This window comes from Bombus fervidus, chromosome 5, assembly GCF_041682495.2.
Source record: "Bombus fervidus isolate BK054 chromosome 5, iyBomFerv1, whole genome shotgun sequence".
In the NCBI taxonomy this organism is placed as follows: domain Eukaryota; kingdom Metazoa; phylum Arthropoda; class Insecta; order Hymenoptera; family Apidae; genus Bombus; species Bombus fervidus.
The window spans coordinates 12,511,045-12,538,894 of NC_091521.1; the positions used below are offsets into that span (position 1 = coordinate 12,511,045).

General features: G+C 33.4%; 2 protein-coding genes across 8 annotated transcripts; both read right to left on the reverse strand.

The window, feature by feature from the left end:
* Positions 1–646: 646 nt before the first annotated feature.
* Acsl (Acyl-CoA synthetase long-chain) lies at positions 647–20,697 on the reverse strand. 4 transcript variants are annotated; one of them, XM_072003298.1, is made up of 9 exons: positions 20,298–20,697; positions 10,823–10,936; positions 5,994–6,348; positions 4,965–5,333; positions 4,080–4,475; positions 3,691–4,003; positions 3,345–3,608; positions 2,979–3,254; positions 647–2,891 (listed from the first exon to the last, which is right to left on the reverse strand). In XM_072003298.1, exons 2-9 carry the CDS (start codon positions 10,840–10,842, stop codon positions 2,737–2,739), a joined length of 2,148 nt encoding a protein of 715 aa, XP_071859399.1. In that variant the 5' UTR covers positions 10,843–10,936; positions 20,298–20,697; the 3' UTR covers positions 647–2,736. The 4 variants fall into 4 exon arrangements, with proteins under 4 accessions (XP_071859399.1, XP_071859400.1, XP_071859401.1 ...); XM_072003299.1 differs by lacking the exon at positions 20,298–20,697 and adding an exon at positions 19,652–19,959; XM_072003300.1 differs by lacking the exon at positions 10,823–10,936.
* Positions 20,698–21,969: 1,272 nt separating this feature from the next.
* Positions 21,970–27,428, reverse strand: LOC139987266 (uncharacterized). Of its 4 annotated transcripts, none has more exons than XM_072003297.1 (3): positions 26,627–27,428; positions 22,452–26,254; positions 21,970–22,170 (listed from the first exon to the last, which is right to left on the reverse strand). In XM_072003297.1, the coding sequence occupies exons 2-3, from the start codon at positions 26,215–26,217 to the stop codon at positions 22,145–22,147; spliced, it is 3,792 nt and encodes a 1,263-aa protein (XP_071859398.1). In that variant the 5' UTR covers positions 26,218–26,254; positions 26,627–27,428; the 3' UTR covers positions 21,970–22,144. The 4 variants fall into 4 exon arrangements, with proteins under 4 accessions (XP_071859398.1, XP_071859397.1, XP_071859396.1 ...); XM_072003296.1 differs by having other exon boundaries at positions 22,239–26,254; positions 26,627–27,425; XM_072003295.1 differs by having other exon boundaries at positions 21,970–26,254; positions 26,627–26,704; positions 26,865–27,424.
* Between the last annotated feature and the right edge of the window lie 422 nt (positions 27,429–27,850).

Below are 27,850 nucleotides of genomic sequence, written 5' to 3' on the forward strand. Positions count from 1 at the left end.
AAAAGAGATGTCTTGGAACGAGTGTTTTTTTTCTGACCAATTTTCTGACCAATATAATAGAAGGAAATAAAAAATGATATTAGTTATTAGAAAATTTATTTTAAGAAAGATTCATTAATAAACTTACCAAATAAAATCTTCTTGAATATAACAGTGTCATCGTGCTCTTCTTGCATTGTCTTCCCTGTATTTGTTGAAACACATACTGTTCATAACACGTATAAACACAGTTTTTCGCTAGAACAATCAGTTTTTCTGTTCGAAAACACTTTCTGTGAAATATAAAAAAACGCGGTTAGCAAAAGGCTTTTAAATTCAACCACACTGGTCCACATATAATGAATCGATGATGATAGGAAACTGTAAGAGTAGGATCATGTAGGATTATGAATGCGCCATCGGCTGGCTAATTTAAAAAATGGCGCCATACATTTAAACATGTTAGATATTTAAACAATATCTTTAATTAATGTAAGAAAAATGAATATAAACTTTTTAATTTATAGGGAATGATAATGATTTCATATTCATAGATATTATTCTTTAGAATGCGATATTAAGTAAATAAAAAAGATATATTTGCTTCTACTTAACTTTAAAACAAATATTTTGGCGTAGGAAATGAATGGACCTAAAAGGAGCAATATACAGTGAGAATTCCCATACTTTTATTCTATCAATCTTTCCAACATTTGTACGAGCTGGATTATTGTCAGTGCTATGAAATATAAAAAATGAAAACGCTGTGAAATATATAAATATACATATATCGTTTGTATATACGATTGATCACAAATTAGAGAGAAAAACACAAGAATCACAATAATACTATGTAAGTGTACTATAGATCTGTACATTTATTTCTGCATTCTATAATTTCAAGACGATAATTATAATAAGTAATGGTACTCATAGGTATCGATGATATGATTATATCCAAACGACAATTGATAATTTCCTATCTAATATTGTACAACTTTTAATAATTTATGGAAATCAGCACAGTTTCGTAACAATTCATAACGCATGTGTTCAGCTACATTGCAGGAACTCTTAATGCAACTGGAAAAGGAGAATGAGTCATCAAATCGATAATCCATTACATTTATCAAATGGCTTACTTTCTCTTTCTCCTTATACAGTCGCGACGTACAAGCCACGAAATAGAAATAAAATATTAATTTTATTAATCAATTTCATATTTACTTGCGCATCGAATATTAATGCTTAGACACTGAATATATAGAATGCGCAATCAACACGATATTTTATAGTATAATACAAAATCGCTATTCAATGCGCCATTCTTTTATCAAAATTTTAATGAAAAAGAAAAGATAAAAATTTGTATGAAACATAATCGTTCATTTGTTAAGATATACGCATATCAACCATATCCGGTAAGAAGCATTTGGAAAAGATAAGTTGTTAATGTTATTGCAGACTAATCTCCTGTATAACATCGGATATTAATAGGAAGACCACTAATTACAAATAGTGAATGGAACTCGTGTAAATTAACATGACTTGGAGCTAGATAGATATTTGAATGATAGATCCAATGTAACGCCTACGAAATTGAAATACCAAAGAAACCCTTTAACCGTTCATGCTTCTCAAAGAATTGACACATTACAGCAAATAGGAAGACTACAAAAAATTACTAGAACAATTTCCCTTTTGTGAACACAGTTTTCCTTCATTTGTTTTTTTTGTAAGCTCACATACATTACATCCTCATTTCCTCGTTCATATAGGCATACAATAATAAACATGCATACATGTTTGCATACATATCGACACATGCGCACACATAATGTATCCCGATAGATAAAGAAGAAAGGAAAGAAAATTTTTTGTGATGCTTTGATGTAATAATAATTCAAAACAATGACATTATCTGCAAGTATTGTACAGTATTAGACGAAGAATAATTCTACGTGAAAATCCTAAACAGAAGATTAATTTATGTTGGCGTAAAATTAGAGATATTTAAACATTTACCATACATCACGCTTTAACATGAAGAATAAGTAAGAGCAGACAATTCGTCACTTGATTTTTTTTGTATATATACATATCTTAATGCATGAAACAAAGTGATTATTAGCGGAGTAACTTTATAGCGATAAATTAAACTCGACGATTTCAAATAATACTTCAAATAAGTACATCGTACGAGTTATGAACTTATAACATTAATATGCTAGTCGATCAGCGATTGATCTTTCACGAAGTTCAAGAATCGTTACAAGGAATGAGTATATTATTAAGATGGAACTAAATGTAGAAGGAAGAAAAATAATTTCCTCTACGGAATAATCACCTCCACCATTTGTTTATTCTCACTCATACCTTGCATCACGTAAGACAACGATTATGTTACAAGACGCTCTTTATATACTTACACCATTGAAGATCAAAGTCATTTCTCGTCTCGAACGAAACCCTAAATTGACTAATAAAATATTCTTAAGCAGACAAAAATTCTTTAAACATTAGTTCTTTTTTATATATGTTTGACGATGTGTTGTAAGTTGACTTTCGTAGTATTAAAAAGTCGACACCTTTTTCAGTAAAGAAAACAGAGAAAATACGTTTCCAAATCTGAAGTTCTTAATTAACATTCGATCACGTTTCGTAAAATTCCAACGAAGGGTATCGAAATTTTGCCACATCAGAAACCTTGAATATCGACATCACTTCACTATTACATTTCTTGCAACTTTCTTCTCATCACGAGGCATACATCCTATTGATTTCGTGTTGATAACGTTCTTGCACTGCTTTCCTTTTAAGCTTGAATGCGGCTGTTACCAGTCCCATATCAGGTGACCACTGTTCTGCACACAGTTTCACAGCACCGGGTATTTCAAACCTCTGGAGATTGCCTGTATTAAAAATAAAGATTATTTAAACATCATTAAAAAGGTTTGAAAATTGGTACTTAGACAAATGATTATTTTTCAAATATCTACATTTTTTGGCTTGTTCAACCAGCTCTTGTAACACCGCTTTTTCAATAGTAGGATTATCGCACAGCTCCTCTAAATTTTTTCCTGTAATACCTAAGTCATTGGCAATCTGTTCTAAATAGTATTGGTTAGGTACTACTAGTGCCACTGTATAAGATTTGTGCGAATCTCCATAAACACAAATATTCTCCACAACAGGACAGGTTTTCAGTTCTGCTTCAACTTTACCCAGGGATACGTATTCACCAAGTTGCAATTTAACTAGATCCTTCTTTCGATCTGTAAAAACGTATATTAATCCAATAAAAAAAAGTGCTGAAATATTTTTTCCAAAAAGGCTATGACATGGAGATTAAAACTTAATATAACCTATAATTTTTATGCAACCATCTTCATGAATTTCTCCAATATCGCCGGTTCTGAACCATTGTTTCCCATCTTTATAAAAAAAGTCTTCTTTCGTTTTGTCTGGTAATTTGTAATACCCAGCCGAAACATTTTCACCACCAATTAATATTTCTCCTCTAGGATATGGAGTATCCGTAACTCTGTAACCAGCTTCCTCCCAATTTTCTAATCGAATATCACAAATAGTGGTTGGTCCTCCTACTCTTCCGGTACTCCTATCATGCTCTTAAAAATGAAAAATTGTATAATTTAATGTATCAAACAAAACATCGTTTAATAAAAAACAAAAAGAAAAAAAAATACATACTGTCCATAACCGTAGCACAAGAAGTTGTTTCTGTAAGGCCATATCCTTGAGTCAATGTGGCACAGAGACACATTTTGACTTGAGTTTGGGTATCTGGAGTCAAAGGAGCACCACCACAAAGTATAAGCCTAACCTTTCCACCAAGAACCTGTCTTGCAGCTCCAAAAACATATTTATTGCAGGCAGGTGTATCGTAACCGCGCTTATACCATTTCAATTTGTATTCATAGGCAAATCTGAAAATGGTCCGACTCAGAGGCCCCGATTTCTTTACCTTTTCATTGATACCTTTACAGATACGGTCCAAAATAAGCTATAAAAGATATAGAAAACCAAAATTATTATATACTAACGTCACAGTATGATATAATACAATTTTTGAACCTTACTGGCACGGAAGTTACGCAAGTTGGTCGCAAAACCGACGCGTCCCCTTTGGATCCCCTTTGAATCTTACTACTCGAATCGATCATAGTAAGAGGCGAACTATAACCGATGGGCACACCGCTTAAAAGGCATACACTCTCAGCAAGAAGTTCAAATACATGAGCCAAAGGTAAGAATGCAAGAAACACATCATCCGGTCTAATTTCAACGACATCACAGAATGACTTCATCACAGAAATCACATTTGTATGCGACAAGAGCACACCTTTAGGTACTCCGGTCGACCCAGATGTATACATTATGATTGCAGTATCAGAGCTTTTTGGTGATGATAGTGATGCTACAGAACTGTTACCTGTCTGGAGTATATTAGAAAAAGGTAACAGCCTAACATCAGCCTAAAATGTACCAAAATGGCATACAAATTAGTGAGGATTTCTACATAATGTTTTTTATAGTTAAATGCTCTAATTTTAATTCTACAGTACCATAAATACTAGATAGAACACCTGCTGAGAAATTTAGTATAAATTGAATACTGTTCATTACGTTTATTTTCTAATTATTTTACTCTAAATCTATTATTTTTGGATTTACACATATAATACATATAATATCCAAAGATACATAAAAGAACCAAAGCATACTTTTTATAATATACTCTTTATAATATTTAGTGAATGAAACATATCTCTGCTACAGTTGAACTTCTTCAATTATATCTCTGTAATTAATTATATTTACAAAAATATGAATTTACACAAATATCCATAATTTACTTATAATGTAAAATAATATATAAGGTAAAATTTGATATAGTTCTTCAATAAATATAACCAGTAAGTGTCCTAATATTTATGGCCGGTAGTCTGGATCAAGGTACTCACCTTATAACCCTTCGTATCAGTAGGTACTAATTGATCTTCCATATAAATAATTGTTTTAATATTAGGTAACACATTAAGGAGCCGTTTGAATTTTGGTAACAGGTTATGGCTAGTAATTACGGTATTGACTTCCGTTTCGTTGATTCCATGAGCAATAGCTTCCTCGCCTAACGTCGCATAAATAGTAACTACGGTCATATTTTGTTTAAAACAACCATAGGCGGCTATCATCCATTCCTCCCTAGTCTCGGCAAAGATCACGATGTTCTTATGCATTGTAAGATTATATTCTTTTAAGCCTCGAGCAAAGGATGTTGTCAGCCTGTCCATATCATTATAATTTTTCCATTTGTACTCTCCCATTTTATACTGTAACAGAATAATTAGTAATCAGTTTTTTCTCATAGAGATTGTATTAAGTTGAATTCATCCATATCATTCATTCATATCCACGTAATATACAGCCTGTATCACAAACTCTGCCCACCTCAAATATCTTCGTTACTTCAAATAATACGCGAAAATATTATTAACGAAAGCTGTAGGATTCAAAGAATTACATAACGCGATAACAATGATTTCTCGATAGGTGGATGCATAGAGGAGATATAGAGATTAACTTTGTTCTTTTAAACAGAACGTCCTATTTTTTTATGGTTGATTGCGACAGAATAGCTAGTTCTGAGTATAAAAGTACTAACATATATTTATCCTGAAACTTACCATTTCTGAGATATTTGACTTTGTTCATCTTAACACTTTATGTTACAAAACATGTTGAAAGATGCGCGTAGTACTTCGAATGTAAACAAAGATGTTAAAAGCATACTACTGATGATGTCAACTGTTATTTTGGCCCTGTTACTTGTTTACATTCGAAGTACTACGCACATTTTTATGCACACTATGATACACTGTACATCGACTAAGGAACTACTAAGTATTTTTTCCTTCTTCGATTCTGTTCTTTTAATCAAATCATATGTATTACGATTTTAATTACAACAAAACAATCGCTTCTCACTCTACCTTTTTGAAGATTCTACCATTGGATTGAACCTCGTCCTCCTCCGCAAGTATCTCTCTCGTACCAATGCATTTTTTTTCGCCATGCTTTTTAGTGATCCATCCCATCACCTTCTCGAGCGTGTCGATGTTTTCACGTTCAAGGGTAATGTGCATCTCCCTCGGCGGATCAACACTCCTATACGTGATACTTTGTTCATCCTTTGTAATAGATCGAGCCTTGATCCTTCGTGAAGCCTTCCTTTTCTCCCAAGGTCGTTGGAGCACGAGGTATACCGGGAACGTCAGCAGATCGTACAGGTACGAAATCGCCTTGATCGCGTTGACTGCGCTGATAACCCAAAAGCTTTCCATCTCCCTACACAGGAAAACGCAATGTTACGAAATATGCATCTCGTTCTTCTTGCATGTTAGTGCCTTATGAAATCGTTTGTTAATTAAAAGCTCATTGCATAAGCAGCGTTCTTTAAAAAAAAAAGCTTCGTTATCAATGCAGACCGATAATCTAAAGAAATTTTTGTTTCGCGACTAATGTCAAATTGTTCCTATTATTTTAAATCTGAAATAATAACGTTATATTATTGTTTGTGTAATAATAATTTGGGATGTCAGTATGACAAGATGCATGGAATAAAAAACGATTCGCAAAGTGTAGGTTTGGTATTATATGATATTAATGCAGGTTTCCCTATGTACAGGGATTTTCATTAGGAACGTAAAAGAGTTTATGATAATTTAGAAATAATTTTGAATTCAAAATATCAGTATAAGTACGTCTAAAGATATTTAAAGATTATCGTACCAATTTTAATTAATGAAACTTCCTGTATAGAGAAATGTCATTATCAAGGCTGCAGAACACTGCATTATCTGCATTGCAGGGAATGGAGTCAGTGTCAATATTAGTACTAAAGAGCATACTACTAATATCCGGATATGTATAACACATCGTTATTTGATACCAGCATCAGTCATATACCAATGAACTAATTGTATTATAAGTTAAATATCGTAAAGATTTTCCAGAAAAATATTAACATGCCTAATATTCTACACATTATTTAAGTACAGTACAATGAGTCATAAAAATATACATATATATATGTAATCTGAAATAGTTCCGTGTTTAAGCCCATAAATTTAGCAAAAAGTCATTCTTCGCGTTCATACATCAAACTTAACGGTTTTTTCAAGGCTAAATCATTCATATGTACATTTAAAAAGAAAAACAGCATAAAGTAACTTTGAACCAAAGCAAAACAAACAAAATTAAGGATTATTCAGATATCCGATTAATTACTTAACCGTCAGTTGGTAAAATGATAAATTGAAAACGAAATGACGCGCCGTTTCTATCTGTCGAACTTTATGGTACCGATACGATCGTCGATACAACAAACATCCCGATGAATCTCCCCAGTGTGAATAGATCGAGCAGCGTCATTCTTCCCTCTTAACTTGTCTTTAACAATAATCAAATGACACGGAGAACTTTTTGTTTTTACCTTCTTTTTAATCCCTCCTTTTTTTTCTTAAACGTATATATTAATTCTTTGATACTCTTGCAAACGATCAAACGACCTTAAAACATAGATAAAAACAGAGTCTGCCGGTCCGAAACATGCATCGTATAAAAATAGTACGCGTAGATTGCGTGATCGCGTGATGTTGTAAAATTAAAAGAAAAACTTAACGGCGCCGTGTAATAAAGGTGTGTTTTGATGGGTTTGCTTTCAATCACTGAATGAATAGCAGAAAGAGAATAAACGAAAAAGAGTATAAAAACAGAAAAATAAAAGGTATACAGCAAAAATGTAGAAAGATAAGAATCGTAAAATACAAATATTTCTCAAAGCTTTGTACAGTTTATTTTGCTCTAAAAGTGTTACGTTACCGGCTGCTACAAATATAGATTTGGTAGCGACGTTCCTGAGATACCTGGAATTGCTTGAATATACATACGTGCATAAAAAGTTGTGGCCACGGTATTGAGTGTGTGGTGAAGCACACGTATATACGTGGCATAATATGAAACACGTGTCAAGCTATTAAAGATAAAAAAAAATAATCCATTTTCTTAATACATGTGTACAATACACACAGGTATGTAAATACAAGTTACACGTTCAAGACAAGGAATACATGCCTACTCATGTACTAAAAATTACATTGAATTGAAATTCGAATTCGTTTATCACACGCGTGAATGTGTATTTACACACACGTGAAATATAGACTTAGAATGCAAAAACTTAACAACTTGAGAACAAATATATAAATTGATACAAACTTGTATTAGCAAGATTACAGTCACAGTGAACATAATTAATTATACTATAGATGTTCATTTCTTGTGTATGTAAATACACGTATACACGTGTGGTAAATGAATCTGAATTTCAATCTGTAGAACTTTCAAGAAATTTCCATTTTTTCTTATTACGTACTTCCCTTTTATATCAGGAAGATAAAGCACTGTGACGATGTTGATATCTGCATTTTCACAATTTTTATCTTATGACTGCATTATTATACATGTTCCACTTAGAGTATTTCATTTAAACGATTATTCAAATGAAAAAAGAAAAAAAATAAGAAACATGCGGTCTTTGTTGAAAAGACGAAAAAGGAGAAGAGAAGAAGCTGTAGCTTGAAATTGCAACAGCATACACATTCATATCATAGTACTACAAAAAAATTAAAGCACCTAAAATCATTCAATCGTTGCTCGTAACGTTTCGTACCGTCGCAAAACGATAGAATGCGCCACGCGACACCCTATGTGTACCAATAGACACAAATACAATTAAAGACATGGCGTGACTGCAGTCTGGCGACAACGTGCTTCTATATGTAAAATGTGCATGTGATTCGAATATCTTCACGGACTTTGAACGTCGTTAGCTCGTGCCAGATGCGGCTACCAACTACTCGCATTGTCTTTTCATTATTTGAGATTCCAAACGAAGGGCAATTCACTTTTCATGCAACCTACTACTATTTAGCTGGAAACATACAGTGGAAACACGATACACGAAAACATGTTAAAGATCAAGGCCGGTTACGCATAGTCTCTGAATTCAATACAAATAATGGAATGACTAAGCGAGAATAATTACAGGGTTCACTTGCTGAGATAAACCGTACGCATTTGTAATCGTTCATGTTTCCTCGTTAAAATGAATTAATTGCAACAATGCCCGATAATTGATTTCTACGTGTTAATAATCTATTGTAAATGAAATTTAAATATAAATTCCAACAATTTATATATATATATATATATATATATATATATATATATATATATATATATATATCAGAACGGTTTATACGACTGTGAATAAACAATTAAAAAATGGCAGACTTGATTGTTAAAAATCAGTATGTATCATCCTTTCTGCGTGTTTATACAACGAATACATTTTATTGTTTCAAAATGAAGAAATTGAGAAACAATAGAAGTTATAGAGAGCCGGCAATAGAGATAGCACGAAGGAACAATAACATGTAACAAATAAGATTATTATTCAAATAGGAATTATGTATGAGATGTAGTTATGCAATGAAAAATACATACCTGTTTCCCATTAATGATATGTACTTATTTGCAAACTTCTTACTTACTTTACGACATTAACAATATTTTACGATATCACCAAATTTACTTACCATTAACTGTGATCTAATAAAACGGCGACGCTATGAATCTTTCAGTTGATTGATAAATGTACGTACAATTATAATTGCAAACGTTCGAATGAAATATAACACTTCATTTTTTTTTTTTTTTTTATATTTATACATAGTATTTCAGCCAGCATAAGAGGAAAAAAAACAACTTGTTGCAATGTTTCGTAGAAAAATAGAAAGATCGATAGTTATCGTAAGTTAAGAATCATAAAAAACAATTTGATTATTGATCAGCACGTGGACAGATCAAGGCTCCTCGTGAATAATTTGTAACATGAAATCTAAATTACTACAGAAATTTTATATGATAAAGATTTATCAGCGTGACAAATTACAGGGAAACATAAATCATATAATAACAAAAACTAGCTGAATGTATAATTATGTAACAACTTCTTTAAGATATACATGTTGACTTAATAGATAAATACAATATAGGAGATTGTGAAATTACACGTTATATTCAGCCTCAAGCAAAAGAACGTTAACAATTGCTATTTGAAAACTTGGAATAGGGACCAATTTCTTAGAAAGTTGGATGTAAAATCAAAATTTTTCTGTACTGACTAGTCATTAAAGGAAGAGGCTAGTAAAGAAAAATAATATAGTTCACGATCAAATATTCCTGAATTATAGATAAGAATACAAAAGGAATCATTCGGAATCTTTGTCCGTAATTTAATAGCAAATGTATTATGCAGATAAAAAAATATCGCTACAGATAAAATTGAAGTGCCTCTTACATTTTATTCGCTACATTACAAATTATAATTATCATTAGATTGTTTACCAATCCACTGAAAAGTTCTTGTTTTTTGCAACATCAGCAATGTACAGCGTGTTATATATTTGTACTCCTCACTATATTGACACAAACATGCTAATAAATATCATCGAATTTTATGACAAAACTTTATGACACTGAACTATCTTACTAACGCTAGATTCATATTTTACATCACACTACGCCAGATCTATTCCAATTCTATACAATAATGTTTTTCGAAAGAGCATAATTGTAAATCTGCAGGCAAAACACATGTACATGCGTAGCTAAAAGTATTCGTAATAACATAAAAAAAAAAGAGCGTGATGACATTGTCTTTTTCTTTTTCTTTTCTATAATTATTGCGACTCACGGTTTTTCGTCGACGATCATGATGGATCACTATGTGGTCGCCTTTATACCCAATAGATAGATATCAGTACCTCTTGTAATTTAATGGTAGTTGATTTGATGCGGATTAATGACACTGCAATAAAAACCGTTGACACAAATGATGTGGTTAATGGTATTTTAGGATGCACATGTCCTTCTCTCTTTATCACTATTGTACCCAAGCGTTATCGAAATCGTTCTCGACATGAATACCAATTTTCCTTGTTTTAAGTCAACAGGGCTATTTTCTGTAGTTATAGAGTGATATGAACTTATAAATAAAACAACGCAGCCGTAACAGAACAAGTGAACTATGCACTTGAAACCGAACGCTGATAATAATTCTTATTGGCTTACCACCGAACGATCGTAATTCATCATTTAATTAAATTGTATCGAAATGTAGACTGCTTATACTCTTAAATTAAAGAAACATCGAAGTCAGATAACTACAATAATTGAATATAAATAGAATGTACATACACATCCCCTTCCTTGTATACAGTCGATGTAACTTGTATGGAAGCAAAAAAGTACGATATCGAGCACAAACAACAACAGCTATTCATAGTAATTGATAATGGAAAATTACATCAATTCCATTTCTCCAATTTTCTCTTAATGCCGAACAACGCCTATTGAAAGAAAGGAGGTTGTTTTGCATTTTTTTCAAATGCCTATTGTGTCTATAGTTTCCAATATTTCTCGACTGTAGGTTGAATTTTTTTTCTGTTTCTAGAAGTCTCGTAAGTGAGAATCTGTTTTCGCGAATACTAATTTAATAATATATTCGATCATAAAATCGAGTATAAAATTAAATTATAGAAATAAAATTATATTATACATTGAGAAATAAATGGCAAATGGAAACTAAAGAATATAACGAAAGAATTTGTTTATTTTAAATACTCAATGCACTTGCATTATGGATACCCTATATTGGCTATGAAAGACTATTAAGATGACATTGAATTCACTTGAAGTCTTACACAGTCTGTTAACTGTGGAGCAAGTAATTTGGTTAAGTGCACTTTACCATACATGTACTGCCACGCGCCGATTTATAACGAAAATGTATGTCACAAAAATTGAAACATTATAAACGTTGACGTGTCAAATTGAGAAGCCTTAAGAAATTAAAGTAACTCGTATCGAAATAGTAATGACTCTATTAAAATAATCTGAGCGATTATGTCCTATAATATTTAATTCCTATACTTGATATTAAAGAATAAAAATTGTCGAATCTCTCTCTCTCTCTCTCTCTCTCTCTCTCTCTCTCTTTGTTACTTAATCAATGTAAAGCTATGCATATTTTTGTGATTACGATAGAATATATTAACCTTTTCATTCGATAAAATAATTATCACTCTTTAACATACCTTTTTAACATAACATGAAGTATACAGGATATATTTAACATAAAATATAAACATAAATTAGACTGACTTAGATAAAAAGAATTAACTTGATTTTTAAAACATGAAAGAATGACTTGAAAAAAGTGGTGTTGAGATAATCAGTATAACAACGATGCTAAAGGACAAATTACGGATAAGTCAGAAAGACCATATATTACAGCGAAAGCCCGTTTTCAAAATAGACAATGGGGTCACTGAGCGACCAGGTTGCCGCGTCATATATGTATATATACGCGTATGTATGTGTATTTAAGCAACCCAACTTCAACCTTGAACAATACTATAGAGTTGTGAGCTAGATATTCAGTCATTTCAGTAATTCAGATTTTTCTCCTACATATCTTCACTCGCAACAAAGAATTCCTTTTTATCGACTTATATAAGTAAAAATTGTTGTACACACTTTAAGACATTCTCATGGAACAGTATCGTATTTAATCAGATCTCATCAATAGAATTATTATTAATCTCATATTGCATTGTAAAAGAGAACCTGATGGTGTTCATTGAACAATTAATTTGAGGATTATTTTAATACACTAATTTCTAATAGGATAAGTTACTCAAACAACAATTAATGCCAATTATGTCAATAGATCGATAGATTTATAGATTATTTATAGATCGATAGAAATTCATTACTCATATCCCTTGTACATGCGTAACTACTATTCCATGGTAATATAAACGTGTTTTAATTGCTTTAAAACAGTCAAACGGTGAATCTTTAAATATTCTTGTTATCGTTTACTAAATGCAAACTTATTGTTTCTTGCTTTCGCAACTTTCGTGTGTCAATTTTTATCAATTATTAATACACACTTTTTTGTAATATTTAAAAATAAAAAGACATTACTATGCAATGAAAAGAATTAATTTTGCGTCATTTTTTCATTCATAAGCATATTCCCAATGCTAATTCTATTCCATACATTAGTAGATATATTATTATTATCATCTTCGAAGATTAAGTAATATAGGAATGTTAATATAGCCTTGAAAACGAGGTTATCTTAAAGAAAAAAAGAGGCTTTAATATAGTGGACATAATATATTACTTCTACTAAAAACTTGAAACCTGGATTAAACCGTTCTATAATAAATTCTCTTTAGAAAGCGATAAGTATAACGTATTAATAATACATAAAACTCGCTAACAACAACGCATATAAATATATCACTACATGGTGTATATAACTTCGCATTGGTTTGTGAAAATGCAAAAAATATTTCATAACATTTAAAAACAATATTACATATGTCAAAGACTCAAAAGGATATGCAATAACCTAATGATTTCTTTGAATTTCCATTCATAACCAAGATATTTGAAAAGGAGAAATAAATCCAATAATGGAAATTAATGAAGAAAGATGCAAATGAACATTTACGTAACGTTGTTCCGTAATAGTTGTCAACCTTCAGTGACGATTTAACACCGTAATACATAACAGAAAATTAAACCAAAAATTAATGAAAACCTACTAAGGAATATTTTAAATAAGTCATTTACCCTAACTTAATACAGCACACGGGCTATTCGAAAAATCTATGTCTACCGTCCTAACTTCCGAAATTGAGTTGCGAAAGTTACTGCTAACACCTCCTAAAAATTCAAAATGATGTAATATTTGCTCCTGCGATGGTAAATATTCTTCCAAATTACACAGATGAAGTCTTTGTTTCACAGAACCACCTATCCTAACTTCACGCTAAACAATATTCTAGTGAGACTAATAGCACGTACAACTAATTTTGATTCGAAATTAAAGCCAAACGAAGGCATACACGATAGCTGGATTTCGCCTGTAATTAAAACTTCTCACATAAATTTCAATGCCCCAATTCTCTCTCTCTCTCCCTCCCCTCTTTCTCTCAAACAGTCTCTACATCGAAAAATCTTGCTCCTCGTTACAAGTACATAACATAACAGAAAATTGATTAGCAAAGTGGGACTAAAACTAGAAGCAGATATAGCGTTGTTCTATCTTTCCAATTACAATTTTACCAGGAAAGATAAAATCACGCGTCCACGAATCATGCACGTGAAGATTCAAATTGGATCGTTCCTATTGGTCAGCTTCCTGTCTGGGAAGCGTTCGTATATGTCCCTTGATCGCTTACGAGGCACAAATCGGCTCGATCGTTCGAAGCTCTAATGGCTGGCATCCTCTAATATTAGGTCAAATTATGTAAACGAGCAAGAAACAGATTTCTATAGAGCGCCATGAGAGAGTTAACTTATCAATGAAACGCAGGACATGCCACCTTTCATGTGATATTTCAACATATTTTCAATCGAAATTATTTTATTAATGACGGACTTAGGAACTGAACGCGATACCATCGTTGATTCTAATCGAATGCTGAATCATCAATAACATTTAAGAAAGTATTAGATTTTATATTGTTACATTGAATTGTGTGTGATGTTCATTTCGTAGTAATAGAACAAAATGGATCATACATAATTTAATAAAATAATATAAAAGAAAAAATGTTGTTCATCTATTATTTCCTTATAAAGCGAAACGAGCTTTTGGGACAACCTAATATAAGGTCATTCTGAAAGGAAATACCAAACGATTCGATAAATTATTTCTGATTATATACGGATCAGTTTCATGTATATAGTTTCATAACAATTGCAGAGGAAAAAACACGAACGAACCGATTCGAACACAATGGGATGTAATGATAAGGATATTAGTAGAACTTTGTATACATTTTTTGTTTCTACTTGGCATCGTTATAGTGGTATGTTTCGATCCTTTATTCCACTGGATATTGACAGGCTTCTGAATCGTTTATGCCAAGGCCTGACCACTGAACTATGTATCGTATTACAAAGATACAACCAGAGATCGCGACTTTTGAATGTGTATTTAAAATAGACGTGAACACATGTGTACCTGACACGTGTATATATTGAGGAATTGAAGATCCACGTTCTCACGGTTATTGAACTCAACACGCTGGAAAATATTTTTTTTTTATCATATATTATATGTAAAAAATATTATCACCTGTAAAGGGACGCGTTTATTGTTAGAAATTGTACAGACATTTTAGTCTTCTTCTTACATCGAAATAGAAAATTAATTTAATTGAACAATAAAACCTTATTGACTGCCTATTCCAAAATGAAGTGTAATTGTAAATGTAATTGATCAGAATGTCGACCTCGATAAAATATTTATTGATATACTATCACTTTTTTTTCCAAATCGCTTAATATCTCGCAAATGTCTCGAATATCTAATAAACATAAGCTTGCTATAGTCTAAATATTTGTGTTTATATTACTAGTGTAAACAGGCTCGAAATTTCCTTATCTGCGAAAGTTAAGAAATTATTAAGAAACGGAACTTTACATTTGAGCGTTCAATATTGTCAAATTCGCCGTTTTTTTTTTTTTCTCTCTACTTTTACACTATTTTCAATTTCGATGCGAACTACGAGCCACGTAAACAAATTCCATGAATGGAAATACATACAGAAGAAAACGGAAAAATACAACCGTCGCTCAATTATGCATAATAGCCTGAAATTATCATAGACTGTGCTGCTTGTTTTCTGTTAACGTTTTATCTTGTAATAGAGAGAGAGGAAATACGTGGATGAATGTATAATAGAAAATATACTTAAGCAAGTTGAGGTATAAGTACAATGTGTATGTGTATCCTCACGATGGCAGCGTTACTTTACGAAAGAAGCCATGGATCTATGGGTATTTCTACAAATACACCCGTCTGTACCCCGCTACATCATCTGTACATGTTCCTAGAAAACTATGAGGCTGAGAGGCCCTTCAACTTCAATTGATTTAGTGGTAAACAATAGTCAATGGCTTTGAAAACTAAAAAAACTAAACTTTAGAAAAGATGTGGAGTTTTCCTTGAAATGAGAGCCACTTCAACATTTTCAAATAAACTTAGATAAACAGAGAAGCAGTATGTCGTATATTATATCTATGTCGTTAACATATAAGAGATAATTCAATTAATTCCACATAACGTATTAAAATAAGTGTAATTCTCGGCGAAAAACTTTTTTTCCAAGTTTGTAAAATCTTTAACAATCTTTTACAAAACACAAACTGATAAAAACTGCGGAAGCTATTTTAATTAATATAAAGTTAATAATCTATCGTATTTATTCGTGAATTAATGACTTTTGCATTTGTTATTCATGAACTGGTAATTCTTCTTTAGATACCTTATACACATAAAAAGTGGACAAAGTGACTACAGAATAAGCCACTTTATCATATTCATTTCCACCTTACGCGGACTTTCAGTTTTTTGATACCACTATCTTTAAAGATACCTACAACAAATTGTATATACGTACGTCGAATATTACGGGCTGTGGGTAAAGCTAACTTCTCTCGTGATAATAAAACCCCTTTCCAACAAAGCACATATAAATTTCGTCAACTAAATGTTTGAATAAATAAAGATTCGAACTTATCAGACAACGAAAAAGAAATGATAAGAATTATCAAGCTTCGTATCATAAAGGATATAATAGGAATGAACTGATGTCTGGTGCAACATAAATCAATTACAAAACTTACTTATGCTATACTGTCAAATTTGATATATTGTAGGAAAGATACCAGAAGTTTTCGACGTCAAATTTTATATTAATTGAATGCAAAATGTAATATGATAAATATTGTAACTACACAGGATCCCATCTATATAAAAAGCTAGATTTAACAGAAACTAAAAAGCGATTGTCCTACGATTTACGAGAGTCAAATTTATCGATGCACTCGTGATATGTAGGATGTGTGCAAGAAGCGTTGGAACAAAAGAACCATAATGCGAAGCCCCGAGATAAAGAGTCTCACGACATTGAACGTCGCGTCGAACCCTGCATTACTCATGTTATGCTTAAGTTATGCCAAGGTGAATACAGGATTACCCTAAATGTATCACAGATTCACATGTTATATTTATTATGGCACACTATTATTGAAAGTATTTGATGATAGGGAAGCATTACCTTAGTCACGCAGTTATATAAAAGAAAAAAAAGAAATGAAAAAACGTAGTTATGTATGTAAAACATGATGTATAATAATTAATGTAATGGTAATACACGGTTGATAAGTTTAATTACAAGTACCTGTAATTGGACGTAGACGAAACGTATAATAACCTAATGTATATCATAATTAATACACATTAGCGTTACAAATTATGATGAAACAGTTATTGAATAATGCATACATAAGGTACGGCGATCGATACTTTTGGAACAATAGATAAATCATGTATGTGGGCAGAACGGGAGAGGGTGAGAACTTCTCACCCTTGTAGGGTCCCGCGCCCAAGGATGGCCTTGTGAAGCTCTAGGTGGTTATAGAGGTCGTCACACCGAGGAGGTTCTGGGTCCTCCTCGGACTTACACGACGGCCCAGGGGATAACGTTGAGAGGAGTGGTCCCTCACTGCCCAAACTAAACTTGAGAAATGGATCCTTTACTGCCCAAATTAGACCTGAGGAATGGGTCCCTCACTGCCCAAACTAGACCTGAGAAATGGATCCTTTACTGCCCAAACTAGACCTGAGAAATGGGTCCCTCACTGCCCAAACTAGACCTGAGAAATGGGTCCCTCACTGCCCAAACTAGACCTGAAAAATGGGTCCCTCACTGCCCAAACTAGACCTGAGAAATGGGTCCCCCGCTGCCCAAACTAGACCTGAGAAATGGGTCCCTCACTCCCTCACTCAGAATGGGAGAAATGCAGGAGTGCTCCGACAGCAATTCGAAAAAGGTCCCGGGGCATCCTTGTTAAGCGTCAAGTAGGCGCCACCGTGAGGTTTAAGAAGGTAAGTCCGATACTACCCCGCCGCTTCCTACAAGAGCGGCGAGGTGTCCATGAGAATTTCCCCACGTATAAAAAGAAAAAAAATAAATCATGTATAGCTGCATAACCATATGAACTTCTATTATGTCACTAGATTATGTAAAACTATTTACAATTATGGTTAGCAATTAGAGAAAATATTATATAATATTTCGAACATAAAAATCAAATTCTTACGTGTATGAATCGTACATAAAAAACAAAAGTGATCTCCATCTAATGATATTATTAAGTATATATCATATATATAATATGTAGTGTTACAGCAAATCACCAAATAGTCATTAATTAAAAATCAACACTGAGAATAAATTGAGCAGAATAATTATACATCGACAGATACATCAAGTTATAGATGGAAACCTATACATAGAACAGCACGATCATCGATAAAATGCATCAACCTAATGGACATTTCATACTACACGTTCCTATAATTAATTTATTGCAGTAATCAGTGAGAAAACCTGCTGCGTCACCGTATCACTTACTTTTGTCTACATTAGTATATAACGTTATGCAGCTTCTACTTGACAAAGTATCAGGTGATACTGGGTGCCGCCATGTGCGACGCGAAGATAGCGATAGGTAGTAATTTTCCTCAAAACAAAAGAAAGAAAACAAATCAGAGAAATATTAATATTCTAGTTAAAACCTCATTCAACATCAGCTATATAAATTAAAAATTGTATACCCATCGTTCGAATAATAATCAATCGATCAAATCGCAAAAGGATAGTAATACTGTCATTTTGCTATAGACACAATAAACTCTTAAACATTTATTACATATTCCTCCATTTCAAGAAAGGAAAAGACATTTGATGTTTAAATAAAAAATTGTATATATGAAATTGAAACGAAAAATTAAAAAATTTTTTAACGCTGTTAAAATGCAGCTGAACCTGAAAACTTTACTTACGTTTAAAAAAGTTACGAAAGAATAAACGACGTAAACGTCATTTAATTGGTGGTAGCTTCTTTCCCTATTCATTAATTGAACGTCAATAAGACACATTCAAAATGGAATTTTATATGTATTTCAATAGATGTATATGCGCATGTGATTTCTAGTACCTGTTCATTCACCGATAGTTCTTGATCAGTAACCGCGAACAATTTGACCGTGAATTCGATACCTGACTGAAAGATCGATTACTTCTTTGTGGAATGCCGCAACCATGACAATATTCACACAGTAGGATAAACGAAAGAAAAATGTTACCGACCAATCTGTAGTTACAGCAAGCAGTACCATTCCGGAAGTTTGAATCGAGAGTAATTCAAAGTCATTTCAACTAAACCATCGCGTGTTAATTGTATATCATGTCGATTTATATCAAGTCTATTTTACGATTGATTCACATGTTTTTTTTATATAAACGGGAGAAAATTTTCAACGTAAAGCAGAAAATTATATCACGTGAATTTAATTTTAAAATTTTGATTGACTTGAATATTAATAAAAATATTTGTCTATGAGATACGAAGCAAGTTCGTTGCTTACCTTTCTATACACTACACTACGATTATCTTAACTTTCCGATCTCGTGACTTCTTCTCAACGAGTTCGACGATTCTTGTCGACTAACAGTCTGTTTTCCCACTGCGATCAAAAGAGGAAATTATCACTATACGCCATACGCGATCCAAGGGTTGAGAATAGTGTGGGTGTATGGGTATGCGTATAAGTAATATCTGTATGTACAGTAGATATACATATATAGGTAAAAGAAGAGGAACAAGGAAAGGACACGAGGGACAGTCGATCTACGATATGACGTACTCCGTGTAGTGGTCAACGACGAACTGAATTCGAATCGCGATTAACGTATAGACTGAGAAGTTACGTGAGATAGAATTTTCTGGTGATCTTTGATCTTTGATCGGTCTCTTTGATGAGAGCGAAATAGAATTTATCTTGATATTAGCTAACACTGCCAGGGGGTAAACGAAACCGACATGTGACGACAAGACAGCTGTTCGACAGATCGCCTGCAGTCTACAATCGTACATGCGTATCAACAGACGCTTTTATGTTACGTCGAGAACGAAATCGGTTTCTATCGCGGAGAATTTTTATGCAAACCTAAAAATGCTCTGGGTACTTATATTTCAAGCACACTTCAAATTATGTATCTTGTTATTCTTACATTCGTGACGATAATCGATCGTGGAGATCGAACTCCTTCGAATCTTCACTCGGTGTTAAAAATTATCTCCAATAACTCGTTGATTACTTGATAAGATAAACCAAGAACGCCTTAACACCACGTGCTTCTATACTATGAACTTGGTACTATTCACCGTTAATCCTATACTTGTAATAATATATAACGCGCACACGAGCGTTCAACTCAGTATTCGCGCGAATAATACTCGAATCTTAACATTTCTTCTGTATGTATAACACACTACTCCTTGTTGTACACATGTCAAATTTTTAACCTATCACACGTTGAGGTTTCACGAATACTGCGTATTTTCAGCAAAACTGAACGTTCCCTACTCTCTCTCGCACGTACTAACGCCAGCGCAGAACGCCGACCACTCTATACATGCTCGATCCAATAGCGGCCATCTTGATATTCGTAAGCTCGAAACCAAAAAAGTCGACGAGAAAAGTATAAAACAAATTACTTTACACACAGTAAGTTCTAGAAAATTTTGAAGAATATTAGAAATTACGAGTGAAAAGAAGAATTCGCTTTATTTCTAATCGAACTTTCTAAGAAACATTGCTGTAGTTTGAATACATTGTTCATTTGAAATCTCCCGCCAATTTTTTAACATAGCGAACAGTTTATACTCGGAGATTTTGCCTGTTTAGTCTCGTAAATTTTGTTAACATGACATAACGAACATAATAATCGTTAAGATTTATATAATTATCCATATATAATACAGATTCACATCGCATAAATTAATTTATGCGCATGTGAAGACTCAAGGATTTGACTCACAAGCCGCGACGGTTTTGCTTTTCGATATAGATAGCCGGCCTACACCTGAACCAATCACAAGCAGAGTTTCAATGGGCGGGGATGTGGCGTGATCCACGATGACGTCATGGTAGTCCGCAATCGATAACTACTCGACGTTTTAGTAAACCCCTTCTAACCCTGGCCTGTTACTCTAGTACTATACGATCAATGTTCAGCTTCAATGTATCACACAACTCTTACGGTATGATCGCGCATTCTTCACCTCGATAAAATGGGTTAACTACCTTGAAAGAACTATCAAAATATATATTCTAATCGCACTTTTAGTCATAAAAATAGATCATATCCGATATTTATGACTTCTTCGTCAAAAAGAGATAAAGCACTATAGATGTTACCATGGAGGTAAGAAAGTGATTTTATCGACTATACTGATTTCTACTGTAGTTAACGAAAATTTCGGCAAATATATATTTCAGAGAGGAAAGACAATTGTTTTATTACTTGATGAATTTATATATAAGTGTAATTAATAACTAATATTTGCATATAGCCAGAATCTATAATTTATCATTTTAAAATGTTTTATTTCAATGTAGGCACATAAATGAATTTTTATGTCTTTATTGTAATTTTTTAACAGTTAAACCCATGTGTTATCATATGTACTTCGATGAATACTTTTTCATGATTTTGCAATGCATAAGAAAAACGGTAAGGTTAAATAATATTAAACAAAAATTTCCACGAAAGAGATCATGTTTTAATATTTTCATAATTTAACATATACATTTAATCCGATTGTATGATATTACAGATTTTCATTTTCATAATGAAATACATATGATATATACCATGTACAATAAAGTCAACAGCATAGTTAACGTTTAAACTTTATTAAAACCAACAACATTAACAAGAACAACAAGAACAAATCATTCCTTCAGAAACAGTTCACAGAAACTCGATCTTACACAAAACTCAATCGTCCTGCCGCATGTCGCTCAACGACGTTGTATATCAGTTAGTTATGCACTCGTATAGAATGGTTCACATCATAAATGATCATTTGCCGGGAGACCTACGACATTAGTAACATGATTCAAATAATAATAGTCTCAAAATAATGAAAAACGCTTCGAATCAAACCTTCTAATTATAAAATGCATTAAGACATTTGTCGTTAAGGGTCCAGTCATGATGCCGCTACGGTCGCTAAAAGCAGTGCAAGAAAACAAGCCAGCAAAACCATAGAATACGTAGTTATCAGTATGGTTATGAGGTTAGTAACATATGAAATACGCATTTCAGTCGAACGAGGGATAACATGTTCACAAGTATTCTTGCATTTTGTACTCTCACCTTCGCAATTTGGGTCACGATCAACAGTGCGTGGTTTATCATCGGTCGATGTTATCGTTTCTTCCATATCGCACTCTTTTTCATTTTTGTCGTTCAGCGCCATTAAATTATTCTCAATATTTAACAAGGGATTATCCTCCTTAGCCTCGATGTTACTACTACAAGAAATGTTATCTGTTGTATCTTTTTTCAGTAAAGCTTCTAGTTTTTCTATTTCCTTCTCGTGCTCGCATAAACTTGCCGCTGCTAATTGTAAATCATAAACAGCTTTGGAAAGATCGAGTTCTGGATTAGTATGCAAATCATTTCTCGTTTCTTCCGGTTTCACAAAGTTATGGTCATCACTTAAGGTTACTGTTGTATCTTCTTTAGGAACTACATTTAATGCATCAGTGGTCCTTGATAAACTAGACAGATCATCGTTTGTGTCGTCTAGACTACAAGTAACGGAGCTACGAGTACTAGTATTGGGCGTCGTACTATCGGTTTCTATTTCAGAACGGTGCGACGTCAGCGAATTCTTTTGGCTTGAACGACTATCACGTAAGTGATCTGCTACGCTGCTGAACGCCTCCGCAATTAGTTTAACATTTTCGTCCGCGACACGAAGATAGAAGTCGAATGTATTATCGTCAGTCTTCTCAGAACATTCGTTCTCAGGATTAGCGAGGTTCTCCGTCAGTTTCTCTATGTTTTCTTTATCCGTATCTTCTTTATGATTCTCCGTATTATTTTCTGAATAATGACTACCTAAAGACTGTATATGCAATATGGAAGATTCCTCCGTTTTATTACTATCATTGCAATTTGCTATTACAGGAAGCTTTGAAGGAACATTCGTTTCCTCAGTCAGTTTCACTTCCATATCGTCTTGTCCTTCAATCAAATTGACTAAATCTTGACATAGACGACTGTATGCCGTGAAATCGGTTTCCGTATCATGATTGGACGATTCATTTGATTTGCTCTGCTCGCAATTCTGCCAGAATTCATTGTTCAAGGCCTTTGATAGCATGTTATTAGATGTCACGGAATTCTGTGCTCTCGCATCATCTTCATTTTTATTACCATCTTGTAATCGAGTCGACGGTGAAACGTAAACACGCAATTTCTTTCTATGCGCATTTGTAATTGGACGATTGCCATTTATATCAGTTTTAGAGTTCCTCAATAAACTATCAGTACGCCATCGATCGTAATCGGAGAGTTCACCATCGCTCACGACGCGCCTATCGGATCGTACGGGTAACGATTTGATATTTATTATTGTGTTATTTATCTCGTCCTTAATATCTTGAAGACTAGGTTCTCTTCTAAGATGAATCCTATCGTGATTAATTAAACCGTACAGATTGGCGGATAAAGATCTAACCGCTCGTTTCTTCTTCGAACCAAAAGTGGTTTCCTGATCTGTAGTGATGCTGCTTTTACTTTCAACGCTGCTCCTCGGTGTATTGGCATCTTTCCTGAGAGCTCGATAAGCCAAGTCATCCGTAACAATGTCAGGCTCGCATTGCGGAATGTATGACGAACGTGGATGGTCTGGCTTAATCGGTGTAGTGTGTAAATAATCGCTTTCCGTAGCGGCCGTCACCGGCCCTAGAGGTATTCCAAACGGAGGTTGAGGATCAATCACCTTCAACGTGTTGTTAGCGTGATGAATGCTCCGATAAACGACATCATCTCGCGTTACATCCGGTTCGTCTCGACGTGTTGGGTAATTCGCGCCATACAGATAATCATCAGTTGTATCTTTGCGTGACAAAATAGGCGAGGCTATTAGATAGCTGATATTAGACAGTGCAGATTGGCCGACCACTTCCGACAACGATGTAGGTCTCTCCTTTGGATGCATTCTTCTGTATGCCATATCGTCTTTCATTCTATCTATTGAATCTTCTGAAATAAATGGAACAACAGTATTAGTTTTTGCTTGACGTAGGCTAAATTCTTCCATACTCCGTCGTTCTGCCCGGTCAAGGAGATCTTCGTCTCCAAGACGAAGGCTATTATATATTGCTTCTAGCTCAGAAAGTGCTTCTTCAAGATTCTTGGAACTTCTTTTCCTTTCTAACGCGTCTTGTTCACTAGTTATTTGTTCTTCTTCCTTTACTTCGGTTTTCATATCATCTACGAATGTAATATTTGGTAAATTATAAGAATTTTCTCCTACAATCTGTTTACTTGGTGATCTTGCGCAGGAACAATTTAAAGACTTAAAAGTAGGTGATGTAGAATTATTGCGCATATTTTTTATATAAGTAGTGGACGATCTGTTTTCACGTATTTTGGTATCATAATCTTTAAAGCTTGAAGTAAGTTGATCATTGCGATCGTTTCTCCTCTGACATTTCATTGCTTCCGTTTCTTTAAACAATGGTTCATCTATGTGTCTACCGGTTGAATTGTGTCTATTGTTCGTACATTCTGATAAATTACAAGTCTGCGTCGAGCTTACAGTCAGAGACAATGGACGCCGTGGACATTGTTTTATTAAGTCATACCGATTGATTTCGTTATTCGATTCGTAAGACCTTAAACTTTTTAAATGATCCTTGGTAACTTCGTGAATATCGTTCATTTTGGTATGTAGGGTATCGTCGTATTTCGTCACACGATACTTCCCATTAAACGGAAACGAATTACAACTATAGGTGAAAACTCGACAACGTGGGTTTCTTGGTGGAGGCTCGGGCGGAGAGGAACTTCGACTTGCAAACTGACGATTTGTCGTGTAATCGTATGGATCAGCATAAATTGTATTAGCTGTAGGCGAATTCGAAATATAATTTTTCTCCTGATTTACGTGGTTCTTATTTTTGTGCAAAACATTTGGCTTTGCATAAGTATTATTCTGATTTAAATCTGTTATATATTGGTCTGTCGGATATTTTGTAACATCAGTAGATGACCTTGCTTGCAAATTGGATGCAACCATTCCAGATTGTCGCAAGTTTTCGATAGATCTTTGTACAGGGAAGGTATTACTATTAGAATAATTGATAAAACGTGATGATTGTTGTGGAAGCTGAAATAATTCATTTGTATCCACAGCTACAGATGATTGTTCTTCATTCATGAAATCATGACTGTTATGCTTATTTGCTATATTATTTAGGTTTTCTGGGAACTTGTGACCTTCATCCCTGGATAAACGTTTTATATAACGTTCTGTTCGAGCTGCTCTACTTCTTCTACTGCAGAAACCATTCTTTTGTGTACTATGCCCAGCAATTTCATTTTGGTACCTTGTCAGTGAATTACAAGATTTACGTGAATCCTCGTCTGAACTACTGTCTGCACAAATGCGATCCCGTTTTGCTTCCACTTGTGCTTTCAATTTATTTTTTCTCGCTTTCTTACTTAACCCATCTAATGAACCATCACTACTACGGGAGTTTAAAGAATCTCTTTGCATACTTGCTGTATCTATTGATTTTGCAGCAGTGTCATTTGAATCATTGATATTTAAATATTGATTCGAACTCTTTTCAACTGGATGAAGAATAACGTTATGTGATTTCCTATTAAATACTGTTCGAGGTCTTGGCTGCCTTGTACAATATACAATTTCTTCATCGTTTGAAGAACTATCATAATCCCTTATTGAAGATATTCGTTTCAAGATTCCACCAATCGACCACTTTTTTTCTTTCTTTTTGTCTGTAGAAGTAACTGCATTACAAACTGGTAAGCGTCGGGTTGGTGGTAATAGACCATCCATTCTTAGAATGTCCTTTCCACTGATACTTCTCTTCTCCATCATGAATAAATAATTTATCTCATTAAATATATTATAATACCTAAAAAATTCAAGATTAATTAATATCTAAAATTTGAGAAACTTAATACTGTTTGGAAAAACACAACTTTTTAAATCTATAATTTAATGTATATTAATCTATAATTTTAGTACGTTGATATTAACATACATTAATTGTATTAATAGCTACAATAACTAGACTGTGGATATTTGTGTGAGTTTATATTTTTATGAACAAAATGAAGCAAATAGAACCTATAAAGAAATTTATTTCACCCAATACATATTACAAGTATTTTACTAGGTATATTTTACGTATTTTTGCATTTCTCATAAATATATAAACATCTGCAGTCTAATAACACACACTCACAATTTCAACAATTACAATTACAACAATAATTTTACTTACGGATATATATGGATATGTATATATACACAATATGTATAAATGCAGAAAATGTGTAAAGATGCGAATGCAAACACTTTGCTATAACCAATAAACAGATTACATTTTATCGAAAAGACAAATCTTCCATTTTCGATACCGATATGTTTATACTGTGAACACCTTGAAGCAAGGTTTCCATTATAAACAATTATATAGCATTGCGTGTATGTAGTATATAAATAGAATATTGTCTGCTAACCTCCATGCAGACGGTCGGCTGAATGATTCAGATAAGTATTAGGCGAAGGGCGAATTTTCTGTACATCTGCCAAAAATTTTCCCCTGTGTGAATCGAGAATGTCAGTCACAAAGTCCGTTCACGTTTCACAGCATAAAAAACGCGGTACTAAACTTAGGTCAGTACGTCCAGTGCAGTATTGATAACGCTGATAGGATCTCCACACCTCTTCTGCAGTCTTTCGCAATACGCTCGTTATCTTGACAGTTGAACTGTAAAAGCGGTGTCTCGACTTCGACTTTTTCGTACGACAGTAAGTTTCTATGATTCTCAACGATTCAGAATAGAGACTCGGTTACGTTTAACGTTCAGAGAGGAGTGTGTCTAGTTTCGAGACATCTGCGATCTGTAACTATCTTTGTCTCGCGCTCAGTTTACGCTGCCATTACATGGACATCGACGAACGCGTATTACGCGTCGAACACAAAGAATACTGGTGGACTACGCGAAACTGACTCGAATCAGATCGAATCAGATATGAGAAGAGAAGGGATTCATCGTTTAGACCCCACCCATTACACCAATCTCCCCCCATACTCTCGCGCAGAATCACGCACGGTGAATCTTACACTCATCCACGCACCATAGATGTACTTATATATTTATTTAGAAGATCATTTGGAATCATTATGACTGCGGATGTTTATGCTAGTGTATATTCGTATGGTAAATTAGCAATAAGGCGGAACACTTTATGGCAATGCATAGAAATTTGTTTTGTCTGTAGCAGGTATCAAGTACATATAATTTCAACTGTGTACTATTTTCTTTGAGAACAATATGTAAAAGTATACAAGAGCATAAACTTTTGAAATTTACTAACTACGAGTAATTGGTATTAACCAATTCGATATAATTATTAAATGACATCAAAGATTTAATAATATTGGAGAAAATTTTCAATTTTAAAATTATATTATAGATACAAATATAAATATATATCAAGT

Excerpts from the sequence above, each read along its gene's own strand:
- Acsl (XM_072003298.1), bottom strand. The coding sequence starts at position 10,842 with ATGATCGTCGACGAAAAACC. Across the intron at positions 5,334-5,993 it reads ATGGTAGAATCTTCAAAAAG|TATAAAATGGGAGAGTACAA; the intron begins GTAGAGTGAGAA and ends ATTCTGTTACAG. Across the intron at positions 2,892-2,978 it reads GGTTGAACAAGCCAAAAAAT|GCAATCTCCAGAGGTTTGAA; the intron begins GTAGATATTTGA and ends TTTTTAATACAG.
- LOC139987266 (XM_072003296.1), bottom strand. The coding sequence starts at position 26,217 with ATGATGGAGAAGAGAAGTATCAGTGGAAAGGACATTCTAAGAATGGAT.